Source organism: Hippoglossus hippoglossus, chromosome 23 (assembly GCF_009819705.1).
Source record: "Hippoglossus hippoglossus isolate fHipHip1 chromosome 23, fHipHip1.pri, whole genome shotgun sequence".
In the NCBI taxonomy this organism is placed as follows: Eukaryota; Metazoa; Chordata; class Actinopteri; order Pleuronectiformes; family Pleuronectidae; genus Hippoglossus; species Hippoglossus hippoglossus.
In genome coordinates, this window is record NC_047173.1 from 4,893,003 (window position 1) to 4,907,975 (window position 14,973).

Sequence of the window (14,973 nt, forward strand, 5' to 3'; positions counted from 1 at the left end):
AATTTAAGAACCGTTATTTTTTGTGTGTGTGCAGAACTTACACCTTTCACATCCGACACTACAACACAGATATTCTCTGTAAAACTAACGGCACTTGGGTGGTGTTTGAGTCCCCCTGTAAACCGTGGCAGAGCCAGCATGCAGCACCAGGGGCCTGAAACAGAAGCAGCTGAATGGAACACAGCCATGTTGAACATTGTTACTTACGCCTGACGTGCAAGAGAAATCAAATGCGGCAGAATGAACGAGGGTCAGGGATCCGACCACAGCTTCTTCACGCAGTCCAGAGTGTCGGTCCCATCAGCCGCTCGAGTGAAGTCCTGCATGTGTGTTTGCCTTGGTCCTCACTGACTGATGAGTGTAATAACTTGTGCAATGCAGAATAGTTACGCCAGTTTATATAAATCCCCTGGTATGACATCTTGTAAGCGTGAGGTTTGTACCATAGAATGCACATAAAGACTTTTTACACAGTCTATGGTTTGTGTTTATACGAAGTGAGCGGACCCTGCATTTATTCACATTTATTATGTATAATCAACAATGTTTGATATTCAGACCTAATGTGAACCTTGGATTTTTTTGTTTATAATAGTGATGCAATGATTCTAGTATTTTTGGGGCTGATTAAGCAAGTAGAATAAATCACAGGCATCTGAGAGAACACAGCAGATATTACTTTATTGAAAATGTATAGAACTGGCACTTAATTCGCAGTAATGGTGAGTAGCAGCCTTAGATAAACATTAGATAAAATGTTTAAATTGTAAAAAGGAAGTTGAATGAATGAAGATGTGGTGATCCCCTGGTGACCACTAGGGGGCAGTGTTGTCTAGGGTAAAGTGATTGTCCTCATTCCTAGTACGAACAGTTACAAACCCAACAGTAATGACAGGGTCTGTCTTTATCTGTAAACATCAGACTATATATATATGAATATTTATATATATATAAATATCTACAACTATTTGTGTTATACACTCAGAGATGTAGTAGTGGGCTTAAAGTCTGACGTCCACCTGACGTCCATTTTGAAGTCCCACTCCTCATCCTGATGATCTGCTACAGACCCACTGAGTAACATCCAGGTCAGTTTTAACTTGGTGTTTGTAAAAACCACATGTTCACTCTGCCCAGAGAGAGACAAGTGGACAGGGGCCATGTTTTAGTTTGTGTCTGGTCTAACTGGACGGTGGTCAGAGGGTGGCTGATCCTGGTTCATGGTCGAGGCCACAGTGGAAAAATAAAGAGGGAGAAAAACATCCAGAGATGTTTTCCTAATACTTGGACTACCTTCATGTACAGTCCTAATGCTGGAAGTCTTAATATAGAGGTTAAAGCATGAGCGTATTAGTTTAGTTAAAGATGCACAAGGCTACCTGAAGGGTTAAATTACCTCTGCCAAGGATCTTATCTTTATATCACCATGTGTCTTTCTGTCTTTCAGCAGGAAACTACTGACTCAGTTTTATTGTAACTTGGTCAAAGGATGTAACACGAGCTGAGTAAGACAAGAACTTTGCCTGAACCACTTTCTGTAACATTTGGAGATTGACATCTTTCTTGATTTCTCAGGGGAAAATTCACGGATCTTGATGAAAGAAATCAGGCATATTCAGGAGATGGATTTCTATGAGTGTGTGTAATTTGGTGCAACTTGATTGAATTTCAGGAGACTGTTGGTCTTGGCAGAGGTTGGCGATCTGCTCACTGACATTCGGGTGTTTAAGCAGAAGCTATTTAGCAAGATCTAAACTGCTTTAAATAAATGGGAAAGATTTATTTTTATCTTTCCTTTATTCTCCTCAAAAACACTTTTAAAGTTTGTGTTATGTTTGTGTTAAATATGGTGAAAATGAGGCAAGCTGCCATAGACCGGACCTTCGAAGTTCCCCTTCAGCTGCATGATGGAGGACCTGCTCAGTGTCCTCGATAAACCACATCCACAAAGCCTGCTCAAGAAAAAAGCGACACAAAGAACGCCAACAGCCGATGCCATAGATTATCTTTGATTTTAATTGGACATTAATTACAGGATATACATAGTGTTTCATTGAAACAAGAGTGTAACACTGGTGGGCAAAGCCCTCTTTGCTCCTGAGGTCAAGAGACGGCTCACGTTCTCTCCAAACCAACACGGGCACACAGAGCGTTTTGCTAATACAGGTTGTTGTTCAAAGGGCCGAAACTGAAACAGACTGCTGCTGCCCTCTCTCCCTGTGGTTTCCACATGTAACAGTTTTCACAGACTCGACACAGAAGGATGATCCAGGATGATTCAGTCAGTCTTAATGGAGACGAGCGGCACGGGCTCGTTTGCATCAAAGCAAATTAAACATCGCAAATCTCACCAGCTATGGGTGCTTTGCACTTTTTGTTTTACAGCTCGAATTCATTATTGTTTAAAAAAAAAGTTATAACAAAAAAAACAAAAACAAAGCATATATACAGTTGAACTCAGTAGACATATATATATATATACACATATATATACATACAATATTATATAAATATAGTAAAATAGATTAAATTACATTGATTTCACTGTTTTTCCATAAATAGATGCTGGACAATAACAGTTTGGTGATGTGTTAAGTTAGTGTTGGAAGCACACGAGGCTCACGACTCGACGGGAAGATGGCCCACGTCGAGCTTTCAAGTTCTTCAGTGTGAATTGTTTTTTCTCCGCAGAAAACTGTGCGACCGTACCTAAAACACTGGAAAAATGGCGACAGGCGCCCTCCTCCGCCGTCTCTTTACATGTTTGGTTCTCAGTGTTGAAGAGCACACGTGACTTCTACGTTTTTAGGGTTTTTTTGTTTGTTTGTTTTTTTTGCAAGTTTAACAGGTACATTAAAACCACTGCATGTGGTCAAATTCAAGCTATTCTCCCATAAAGAAAAACATTTTCAGTTTCCCTCCCCCTGCCGGCCCCTGAACAGGAGCCGAGCGGGGGTTAGGAACTGAAGGCTCGGCAGCCTCCAGGTTTTCGAAGCAGTAGTGTCGCCGCACACGCCATCCCAACAGGATCTTCAGCAGGTTTGAAAAGAGTAAATACAGTTTGAGACGAGTTCCCTGTGTGAGATACTCTGCAGCTCCCAGTGTTGGGCTTGAAAAGGCAGGTTTTGTTGACTTACACTATGTTTTACAAGGAAAGCTGACACTACAAGAAAGGTCACAAAGCCTTGGTCCAAACACTGAACAGGCAGTGTAGGAGGCCTCGCCCGGAAACACTCACAAATCTGTTGTTTTTGTTTTCCACAAGTGTGCTAAACAGTAAGTGCTTTTCAATATACAAAGATGCTTTACAAATACAGTTTTTGGCGAACGGAAGAAATAAAAGAAACAAATGTTGGAAGGAACTTAATTGTCCATGAGGAGGATAAGCGTTCAAGTCCCTAGCCTCTTGTTGATCTTCGGGAGGTTCATGTACTTCTCTCAGCAGGACTACGCTGTTGCCGAGCTCAGGTCACAGCCGCACTCGTGCGCACACGTAACGCCGCACCTGAGTGTGAGCTGCATTTTGACGATGTCGTTTCTGTCATGAGGCACCTTCAAATATTTGTTTTCAGCTGTACCGATAACTACAACAAAAAAACATTAAAGAGTAAAAACGAGCAAAAACGACAATGAAAAAAAGCTACGATAAAAAAAGAGAAAATAAAGAACACCATCTTTGTGGCCTATAACAGCATACTGTACAAAGTTTGGATACATCCTCTTGGAATGGCAATGGTTTGTTGCTCAGGAAGTCAAAGCCGAGCATCAAGTAGAGTTCTTGTGTTTTTCTTCTTTTACGCTAGGGTCTTCATTGGTTGCGTGGTCGCCGCAGTCCAGCGGCGGCAGCGTCCTCCTCTTCTCCGGCTGGCTGCGGCAGCAAAGGTGGAGTTTCTAGTGTCCGTTGCCTTGTGTGTCAGCGCTGGCTGTGGCGTTGTGGATCCAGTCCAGGATGATGAGGGTCATGCTGCCGATCATGACCACGAGGCCGCAAATGAGGAAGGCGGTTGCCTGGGGAGAGGAAACAAGTTCACATTTAACTTATGTGTCCAACCACAGCGACCAAAGCCAACAATCAAATGGCTTTTTTCTCTAACGTAAGAAACAACTCTTTACCCCGATCTTCTGCACAGACTTCATGGACTCCTTCTTGACCAGTTTGAGGTAGAAAGCCGACGGCAGGATGAAGATGAGCATGGCAGCAGCAGAGGCGCCTGTGAGCAGAAAGAAATTTGGCATTTTAGTCATAACATTTTTACACGTGAGGTGTTTTTTTTTTTTTATGGCATAATCACACATGCACACACCGATGAAGCCGAAGATGTCCCTGATGGTGGGGACAAAGATGACCAGGCAGTTGGTGCCAGCCAGCAGGACCATGGTGATGATGGTGTGGCGGATCCAGCTGAACTCCTTAGAGCTGGACAGGTGCTGGTTGATGGAGGTACGAATCTACAGGGAGAGGGAGAAGCGGAGAGGTTATCTAACATGGCCGACCGCATTCCACCAACACTGGCTGATACTCTCAGATCTTTGACACTTACAGGGAAGAGCACCACGGGGACGGTGAGGGTGACGGCGGTCAGCACAGCCAGACGGACGATCAGCAGGATGATGTCGGACTTGAAGAACTTGGAGTAGGTGTGCAGAAGCTCGGGCTCCACGTGGGCTGTGTGGACAGACAAGTTTAGAGAGGAAGCACTTCACAAGGTGAAACAGCTCAGTTGTGGTTCTACACTGTCATTCTTTGAATATAGCCTTTGTCTGAATGAGGAAACAGGTTAGTAGTTCTTATCTTTTCCTTTATGTTTAATGTTCATTGTCAATGTTAGCGTGCTAACCTGTTAGATGCTATGATAGACCTGCTAAACATGCTAGCATTTTTATTGTTTATTTTTAGTGATAATCATCAAATGTTCGCAAGCTGACTTTTTAAGATGCTTAAAAATATTACACCTGCTTAACATATTAGCATTGTCATTGTGTTCTAATTTTCAGACATTATCATGGTAAAGTGTTGGAAGCTATGGTAAACATTACACCTGCTAAATGTTTTAGCATTGTCATCATTTTTTTGTCCCTGTAAATATGAAATATGTAGCTCCGTTCATGACATATATGCACATCATTGCTTCCTGAGTTACATTAGATCTGTTGCTTCTATCACTTTAATTGCCTTTGTATGGGATCGGCTTCATTTTCTGGCACCTTTTGTCGGCCACCTCCCGACAAACAGGTTAGCGGCACACGTCAGAGATTTCTCAATCTCTTGTTCAAAACTATTTGCAGGGCCGTTGGCCTTTCATTGCGCCCCGTCATGCTCTTGTATAACCGTTTTGTTCTTCCAGGACGTTTCTCTGCGTACGCTCACATGTCAGGAACACGCTGGCACACTGCTCAGCTGCATTAGATATGTTTTTTCACACTCTTACGTAACAGACCTCCAGTCCTCTCCTGTCCTTTTTTTTTTTTTTTTACTGTGTATTTAGTTTGGACCTGGAAGCTTGCTCGCTTAACTTTGGATTATTGATCCGCTCTGACATTTATCGTTCGGGGACAACGACTGCTTGTACACTCACACCGGTGTTAGTGTCAGTTCAGCTAAATATGAATGCATATGTAATATACAATTCAACTTACAGTTGAAGGTCAGATATCCGAAGAGGGCGGCGAGCAGATACATAATGAACATGGCCAGGAAGGACACGTTGGCAACGCCCTGCATCTTTCTACGGGAACGGCTGTTTGGGAGAGAGGGGTTGTTTCATTTAGACACAAAAACACAATCATCTCAGAGATACATTCAGGAGTGTTTAAACTGGCAACATGCTGATAAGACAGCAGCTGTGGATCGTAGATTGGAAGCACTCACTCTTTCAGCTCCTCGTACATGGGCAGGATGGCCGGGTGGCACACGAAGGCGAAGGTCAGGATTGGAACAGCGTAGACAGTCTGGGGGGGGAGGAAACACACGCACACATGTTAGTTACGATTTTACTACTTTCAATTCAAATTCAAACCCTCCAGATGTTTGCGTGTCAAAGATCTTCACCTGTGAGTTGAAGACAAAGTATTTAGGCGTGCAGCCGTCCTCGCTGTAGTCCACAGCGGTGGTGTTCAGCTGGGCCAAGGTGGTGTTCAGCAACTTGGTCAAGTTTTCGTTCAGACCGTGGATGTCATCAGGCAGAGGGCACGGGATCTGGAACTTCTTGATGATCACCTGGAGGACAAGCCATCAGAGGTCTTAATCGACTGAAGCGGCAAAGATTTTGGGCTGAAATCGCATTTATCATGGCTAAACAAAAACTCCACTGAGAGCTGGCTACTGTGGGAAATCAGTTTAGATAACAGTCAGGACGAATCCAGTTGTATAAGGTGCCAAAGGTGCAGAACATTTTTTTGTGAAGTTTTAGGACACAAACTTTTTGCATTTCCCATAAATGGATCCCCACTGTTCCATGTAGGGAGGAGCCATGCATTTTATGGAAAAACTGAACCGTGTTCTCTGACTCATCTGCAACAGCCGACTGATTCATGGGCTGTGTAGGAAATACGTGTGTGCCAGTGTTTGTGTTTTACTCACCACAATCAGAAAAAACACCATGCAGAGCAGGGACAGACCACTGGTGTAACCAAGGTAACCTGGGGGGAAGGGAGGAGCACACACATACACACATGAGCTTCTGTTTTCATGAGAGGCTTCTATTTTAAAACCGTGGAATGCTCCTTTTTTCCCCCTTTTATCACTTGACTTTGAGTCGTGAACATTTTAAGACTTTTTTTGAAGTTGCTGACACACGTGCAAGTGCGTCGCCGACCCATATCCCAACCCTACTTAAAAAATGCATCTGTTTTCTCAACACACACACACACACACACGGCTTACCCAAATTCTTGAGCAGCGAGAGGGGCAGGATAACGGTGACCGTCACTATTAGCACCAGGTAGTCTCCGTTAGTGTACCACTCCCTGGAACGCAACAAAGAACAGCACGTCAGTGATAATAAGTCATTTATTAACTAACTCTCTGTGTACTCTCTCTGTGTACTTTTATTCAAATATCTTAATATGTCACAGTGGTCCTGATGTAGCTGAGGACCTCTGTTGCTTGGTAACTTGTGTTGAGTAAACATTAACGTAACACCACCGGTTTTACACATGAACTTCAGTTTGCTTGTCACAGAGAGATCTCAAAGTCAGCCTCTGAAAACCGATGTCACCTTTTTTTCTTTGGCTGTGGTCACAAATGTTTGTGTTTTGGTGAAATGTTGGATCCATTGTTTTGGGGGCCGGACTATTTGAAATTCAGTTCTTTCATTACTTCAGCAACCTTTTTTCTAGATTCAGTTTATAAAAGTCCCTTCTGAAATGTATGTAATACTACGTTACGCAAATAATAGCTCATAAATATTGAATCCATAATGTTTTTTTAATCTATCGTTTTTTTTACCCTGCTATATTATATAATGCAATTTACATTGTGTGTATTTAATGTTAGGTAGATATCAGCTTATACTTTATTTACGATTGGCTGTGCAACCAGCAGCAGCAGTAAATCCGACAGCTCTGTGCAGCACATATCTCCTTTAGTGTCCTCCCCTGTCAGAACGTCCCTTCACGTCCCCTGATCAAACCTCTCGGCTGCTGCTCCGACGCGTGTTCTCACTTCTGAGCTTTACCGCCATTTGTAAAAAATAAGAAAACTGGCCCCATGCAGCAGGATGACTGCATCGCTCGCAGAAATTGATGCAACAAAGCAGCACTGAGGACCCAGACCACATCAATTTTTCAAACTCGCAGCGAGGCCGCGGTGAGCTCATCCCACGCTCTGTCTCTCTGCGGCACGGGCTGCGTCTTCTAAAAGGGCTCTTTGAAGGGCCACGTGAAGAGACTGAGCAATGAACGTCCTTTTAGAATGTACAGACTCCCCACCACAACCCTTCAACCCTCTGCTAACAGGAAGACAAAGACGCCTTCTCCAACATGCAGCACTTGAAAAACAAAAGGAAGCCATTTTGCTTGATGCGCCGCTTCACCTTGAGTGCCTCTGTCAGTTAAACTCTCTTGTTCTGCTGGGATATAAACCCAAACCATTCCAAATCTCACCACAGCACAGACTATTTGGAGTCCTGACTCTACAAATAGCCCCTTTCACATGGGTACACTAGTTTGTATTGAGATTTGGTTAAACAGTCATTGTTGCAAAACAAATAATCTAAAAATAATTTAAGTCAATGAAAATATGTTTTTTTATTTATGTTCTCCGCAGGAACATGCTTATACTTTTATTTTTTTGAGCCATTTACAATAACTCAAAACTGTTTGAGGAGTGAAAACCAAAGAGAGAATTGAATTTACTACAGTGTTTCTTTGATTTGTGCAACTTGTTCAGCTACGGGAAATTAAAGACATCCTTTGGTGTTTTTGGCCACTAGTGGCGCTGTGGAGCAATGTTTGGATGAGTGTTTTGTAAACTCAACGTTTGTTGTTTTGAAGACACATAGCCCTCAAGTCACTTTGACCAGTGCAACTGTGAGCAAGGCAGTTTGTTTCCTGCTTTTCCAGACCTGAAGGTGATCACATGTGTTTTCTAGTTGTATATATCTGGTTACTCACCCATTGCCTTTTCCCAGAAAGGTTTCAATGACGATGGGCAGCTCGTATTTGACGATGTAGAGGTAGCTTGACATGGCTGTGAAGACAAAAATTGCTGTTAGTATATATCCCTCATGTCTGTTTAGGGAACTCCACAACAGAAATAGTCTTTGTTGAAGGGCAGAGTTCTCCCACGGAAAGGAAAAAAAGTTTAACACATTCTCGTAGAACCACTCAAGTTTCAACTGGAAGCTCCTCGACATTCCAAAAACACACGCTTGTTTTCACTAGCCAACTTTTTTTCTCTCTCTATCCTTCCACCCACTCAGTTTGGATACAGAGTGACATTGTGTTTAGCTTGTGGAACAAACTCATGGAGTTACACAACACTTGCTAACTGTGTTTGCTGTCTCTCACCTCCGATGTTCTGCATGGTGATGGAGAAGGAAGCGGCGAGTTTCCCCGGCAACCCGAAGGCTTTGTAGCCTAGCTGCTCGTACACAAGTGCACCTTTGAGGAGGAGAGAAATTGAGATTTAGCATTTTGAAAACCTAAAGAAGCCATTGGGACGATTATACGCAGGAAAGAGACGCACCTCCTTCATTGGCCGTCTTCAGCAGCAAGTGGACAGAATACAAGGAGAAGATGGCCACAGCCACGAGGAGAATCCTGTAAACAGAGAAGATGCAAACGATGAGGAAACAGATCGATGCTGAAGTGCTGCGTTGTTTAATGTGCTAATCTTTAGAATGAACAAGGCCATTTAGAAGACAAATGTATTTTCCTGACTGCGGTAAACAAACACATTGACATTTAGCCAATGTGTTGAGAAGGTCGCACCCTACTGCTGCAGCTGTAGAAGATGTCTGATACCATCTTCTCATGTAATGACTCAAATCTTATCTCTTTTGGAAGAATCTACCATGAAGAGGAGATCATTTCGCAAGTCATCCGCCACGGTGAAATCTGGAACTTTGTCTAATTTCATCGGCCTGATCAACAAAGACCTTGAGGGCAGCACCGCTTTGCACGTTGTCCGTCACGAGCATCGTGGGCGGGGTTGCAAAGGACAAAACGTCTACCGGTAAGGGATCCTCTTAGCACCCTTGGGATGCTGCAGCGCAAGCACTGTGTCCCCGGGGTATTAATAGTCCAGGTGAAAATAATCTCCAGGTCATTTGAGACCTGGGGGGTAAAGACACAGCGCTTCCTCTCGGCATAAGACCATCCAGCTGCTCGGAGCCCTCGGCTTGCCTCCACCTGCCTGCCACTGACCTCACGATCATTCATATCTTATCACTTTATACATTGCGACTCCACAAATATATACTTTGGATGACCTATCTCAGGAGTGAGTTTGTTCTGCGAGAGGCCCGTTTTTTTTGCAGACGTAATTGCAGATACGAAGAGCAACAAACATTGTTTCGAAATGCAAACAGACGACTTTCTCTCTTTACTTGTGACGAAGCTTTATACGGATCGGATTTAGAAATGTGGTAGCTGTTTGGTTTTTGTAATCCGCTCACTTCCTGCGGATGTTGGGCCCGGATTGGTCAGCTGCTGTCTGACAGGGAACCAGACTCTGCTCCATTAATGAGCTCCTGCGAGCGTAAGTGAGAGCTCCCTTTACGTAACTCTGGCCCGACTGCAGCAGGATTAACTCGGCTAAGCTGCTTCTCCTGCCACCCCCTGTTTACTAACTGACACACTACTGCCAATCTGGTTGGCACCGGAAGTATCTTGTTTGTCTACTACTCTTTGGTCATTTTTTCTGTTTCTTTGGGGGTGTTTCTCAGGCTGAACTCTGGCTCCTGAGTGCTTCAGATTGGATGTCAGAGAGAGTAAGCTGATTGGGGATCAGTGCTGTGAGGAGCAGCCTGAGTGGTGGTAAAACCAAGGGCGACTGTAGATTGCGTGTGTGTGGTTGAAGAAGAAGTTGTATTCTTCCCCATGATATTAGGCTCCAGACAATTTGAACTGGCACAATTATGATCCCTAATTGCAATAGACAACCAATAGAGGGAGCTCTCATAAAAACACAGCATTTTCCCAGTAGCAAACGTCTCCCATTATCCTCTCTCTACAGTTTTATGTACAACAAACCTGATAGTGACTTCTAAGACTGTGCAGGTGATCATTTGTAGCCTTTTCGAATATCTAATCTACGGCTCAGGGTTAAGCAGCTGCAGAACAGACACACACACGCACACACACACACACACGCTGCAGGCGGGAAAACACATCCTGTCGTATAGCACATCGTTACCCACAACCCTGACCGGTAGAACCTGCCTGTGCTTGCCTCCACTGAGGTTTATTATGAAACGAAAGTGCATCCGTGGAAAGTGTTAGATTTCTATACCTGCATGATTAGTACAAGATCTGAATTTTTTTATGCTTTCTAAATTAAATTCTTTATTTTCGCCTCTAAAGCCCTGTTTTTGAAATGTAGAAATACCTTAAAAACCTCAAATACCACTTTATATATCATAGAATAAAAACTTACACAAATAGAGCAATGCCAGTGTTGGCCATAGCGTAGGACAGACCCAGGATGCCACTGCCCATGATGGCATTGCCCAGGTTGAAAACGGACATGCCGAAGGAGGCGTTGCCCTGGTGCTGTGGAAAAAAATTTAAGATTTAACAGTCTTAAAAAAAGTGAAAAGGTGTTTAAAAAAGAAAATTAAGTGGATAAGAGGAGCTCTTACATATTCAGTCTCATACTTCTTCTTCCCCGTGTTCATTTCAGGGAGGAACTTTTGACTCTCTGCGTCTAAGTCAGGGCATTGGCTTTGAAAGGAAATAGAAAAGGATTTAAAGACATGAATACAATGTAAATGAAAAGCTTTTTTTCGTTCTGTTTTTCAGATGTTTCTCTGCAGCCTGCCCCTCACCTGCCCAGTTGGACCTTCTTGGAACAGTCCTGGTAAGTGCACTCAGTGCTGTTGGTGCTGCTGTTGTCCTCCTCATGGTTCAGATAATCCATCTCAGTTCTGGCAGTGATGTTTTTCATGCTGTGAGTATCAGAGCAGAAGAGAAGGAACAAAAACACAATATTTATTTATTATTCATTATTCATCTTTTACTCATTTCTGCTCCAGTGCGTCAGTGCGCTCCCACCCCAGCCCGCTTGTGCCTGGCTGTGCGCGTTCACGCTCCCCCTTAGAATAATCAATATTATGGCGAGCATGCATGCGCGCGCCTTGGGTCATGTGACTTCTCTTTTGGAAGGAGGAGGGGGGAGGGGGGTGACGCACCAGCAGTGGAAAAATACCAGACCGGCATCCTCGTCCACCCGACACCACCTCAGCCTCACACCAGACGCGGAATGACAAAAAGACGCAGTAAAGTACCGCAGAATTTGCGCGCGATTCCCAGTGGAACCAGTGGGGATGTGTGAAATGAAATGTTATTTCCCCTCACACAAAACACCCCTAAGCTTCTTTTAATGAAGGGGAATGAAGTGGCACGTTTTATTGTTATCTTACATTCAATAATAGTAATGACAATAATAGTTTGTGTTTGGCTGTGAATTGCGCACATGTCCATCCACACAGAGCCCAAAAGGAGCAGACCTGGATCAGTTTAACGACATTATATCCATGGCCAGCTCCGATGGAAACAATGGCACGTGTTGTGTCTTTATGGGCATGGCTCTCTCCATTTTGCGCAGAGGCTTGAGAGCGCACAGATCCATGCTCAGGTTAAGATTATTTCAGATTAAAACACACACACACAGACAAGACATGAAAAAAAAACAACCACATGCTCCTTTTCTTTGTCATGTCTTTTGTCAGCCGGTCAGTGTGACAGTGACAGCCACCTCCAGACATGAGTCCAGCACTGCAGCACCACTGTCACACCAACCTCGTTATTTATTAATCTGGACCAGGACTGACCTGGTTAGAAATAACGCCTCAGGCCAAAAAACTATTTCTGTTTATAAAAAAAAAAAAAAAATCCACACACCCAACATGTCAGCATATGGATTTAATGCTCACTAACCAGCCTAGACAACAATCAGCAGCATCTCTGTTCATTTCGTAAGATTCACAACACAAAACAAAGGGAGGTGATGAGGATAATAAAGTAAAATTTAAAATCCTTCCTTCCTGGAGCTCACATTGGTGTTTCAGCGCCTGTGCCGCGTCCACCCCGTAATTACTGAGCGTCTGTACATGATGAAGAGACACCGGCATTCTTACCTTTCAGATGTGGCAGGAGGCCTGCGAAATCCTTCCAGTGCGAGAAAAAGAACCAGAGACAGCCAATGTCCGGACGATTTCTTCAGAGAATTAAAAAAACCTGCTGATCCTTGTGTGTGTTTGTGTTAAATGAGAACCGAAATAAGAACACAAATGAATGGATACAGGCCTGTAACCAGACAGGGTCTGATTAAGAAACAAAACACGACAGGTTCAAGTAATAAACGAAAAGGGCGTCTCAGAATAAACCTGACCGACGCGTAAAAGGCAAAACGATTTAGATTTATTTACTCGAGTTCAAACCAAATTCCCAGAGATGCGGTGCGCTCAGAAACAAGACCGTGTTCTGCTGGAGGAGGGGTGGGGACTCAGCCTTTTTAAAGATGAGCATTGCATCAGCTCAGACTGAGGGAGAAAGGATAGGGTGGGTGAGGAGGAGGAGGAGTTATCCGGAGGAGGAGGCCTTTTTTTTTTTTTTTTTCCTCTTACGCACCTCGGAGCCGTGGTTTTGTATACAAACACAGCAGTGACCCAGAGACTGGGATCCTGTAGTACGTTCTACAACAGGTGCTCCGCTGCAATTTCACCCTAAGAGATCCCCCGAGAACTAGAGGCTGTCATCGCCTCATCACACACACACACACACACTGAATACCTCAGATATCAACTCATCCCACAGAGTTATTACAGCATGTTGACATTAACTCCCTGCAGAGCACCAGCAGCCCTTTGTGTTGTGAAGGTCTGCTGGTCCCATGTAACACAGATGAGTGCAATGTGGTCAGGTGCCCATCAAGTCCCAAACAGTGGCTGTTTGAATTCGTTTGAATCTGGATGCTTTTTTAATTAATTATGTAAAGTGACCAAGATTCTGGTCAGTTTCACTGCTACCGTTTCATGCATTTATCACCTACTATTAGCTAACTATATGTTTTCCCAAGACTTTTTCATTGTTTCAACAATTTAACCACTATGTTTAGCTATTTTAGTTACTTTAACCTAACTGTTATTTACCTTTATCCGTTTCGTTTAGCTAACATAATGTTTTTACAGTACTTTAAAAGTACAACCGACCACTCTATCTGTTTGAACCATTTAGCAACATTCTTTATTTCTAGTTAATTATTACAATAGCATATCCATTTCTTATATTTAATATTTTTTATGAAAAACCTTTGGCTAATTGCTACATTTTGCCAGCTTGCTAAATAGTTTACAGATTTGTGTAATGTGTAGGCCTATTTGTTTCCAGCCGTTGCCCTTTACTTTTTAGAGTAGAAAAAAGGTCAGTGGTTCCCTCGCTCCACAGATACTCTGCAGGTCAGCCTGAGATTTGTTATTTTCTTTGACGGGTAAGTGGACGTAAAGTGGCCTGGACGCCTGTCAGTGCAGATCAGGGTTGGAACGCAGCTTCAAAGCAGACCTCCTTGTCTGAAGGAGATTACGCACAAACGCTGTCATGTGACAGTGGCCATCCTGATCCTCATTCATAGTGTTGGCTCATCTCGTTGGGTCAGGTGTGTGTGCGTGTGTGCGTGTGTGTGTGGGAGGGAAATATTCCACAGCTCAGGTTTCCAGTTTATTATTAATGCCGGGAAGACTCAGGGCTGTGATCTCTGTTAATTATTTGACTGGTTTATAACCTTTGAATTCAAAGAGTTTATATGTACATAGACTGTCCTTCTGATGCAACTGCTGCCAATACTACAACTTAGTACTGCTACTATAAAATCCTGATAATGATAACTATCACTATCTTACAACCACAATGGCCACTGTGACTATTACTATACTACTACTGTTTGCACTACACCTCTCTTACCTGTATTACTGTTACTCTACTAACTCTGCTTCTACTAATACCACTTCTGTTCCCTAGACTGCTACTATTAGTACTAGCACTAATACCATTACTAGTACTTCTACTACATTTAGTCTTCTTTGTTGATCCTCTGTACTCCATCGCACTACAACAACTACATTTTCCTACGAATACCACAAGTACCACCACTATCACTACTCCCTGTAGCTACCAATACCCGCTGGAAGGTGTTTCTATATGTTCACTTTCTCTCTCTCTACTGAGAAATGAGAAATCTGGATGTGAAGTGTCGGTGGTTGAAAATAAAGGAATCTTTCTTCTCTGACACATTATGCAATATCGTAATGTCTT

The 14,973-nt window shown here is 43.3% G+C and overlaps 1 protein-coding gene and 1 long non-coding RNA gene across 2 annotated transcripts; one reads left to right on the plus strand and one right to left on the minus strand.

The window, feature by feature from the left end:
* Positions 1-1,995: 1,995 nt before the first annotated feature.
* Positions 1,996-13,202, minus strand: slc38a2 (solute carrier family 38 member 2). Its single transcript, XM_034577862.1, has 16 exons — positions 12,801-13,202; positions 11,490-11,609; positions 11,304-11,385; positions 11,099-11,214; positions 9,188-9,261; positions 9,010-9,102; positions 8,614-8,689; positions 6,884-6,966; positions 6,581-6,639; positions 6,050-6,217; positions 5,870-5,949; positions 5,638-5,738; positions 4,542-4,666; positions 4,305-4,449; positions 4,114-4,211; positions 1,996-4,008 (listed from the first exon to the last, which is right to left on the minus strand). Exons 2-16 carry the CDS (start codon positions 11,606-11,608, stop codon positions 3,892-3,894), a joined length of 1,536 nt encoding a protein of 511 aa, XP_034433753.1. The 5' UTR covers position 11,609; positions 12,801-13,202; the 3' UTR covers positions 1,996-3,891.
* On the plus strand, positions 8,729-9,259 carry LOC117757104. Its single transcript, XR_004613036.1, has 2 exons — positions 8,729-9,096; positions 9,182-9,259. It is a non-coding gene; the product is annotated as an uncharacterized LOC117757104 (long non-coding RNA).
* Positions 13,203-14,973: the final 1,771 nt, after the last annotated feature.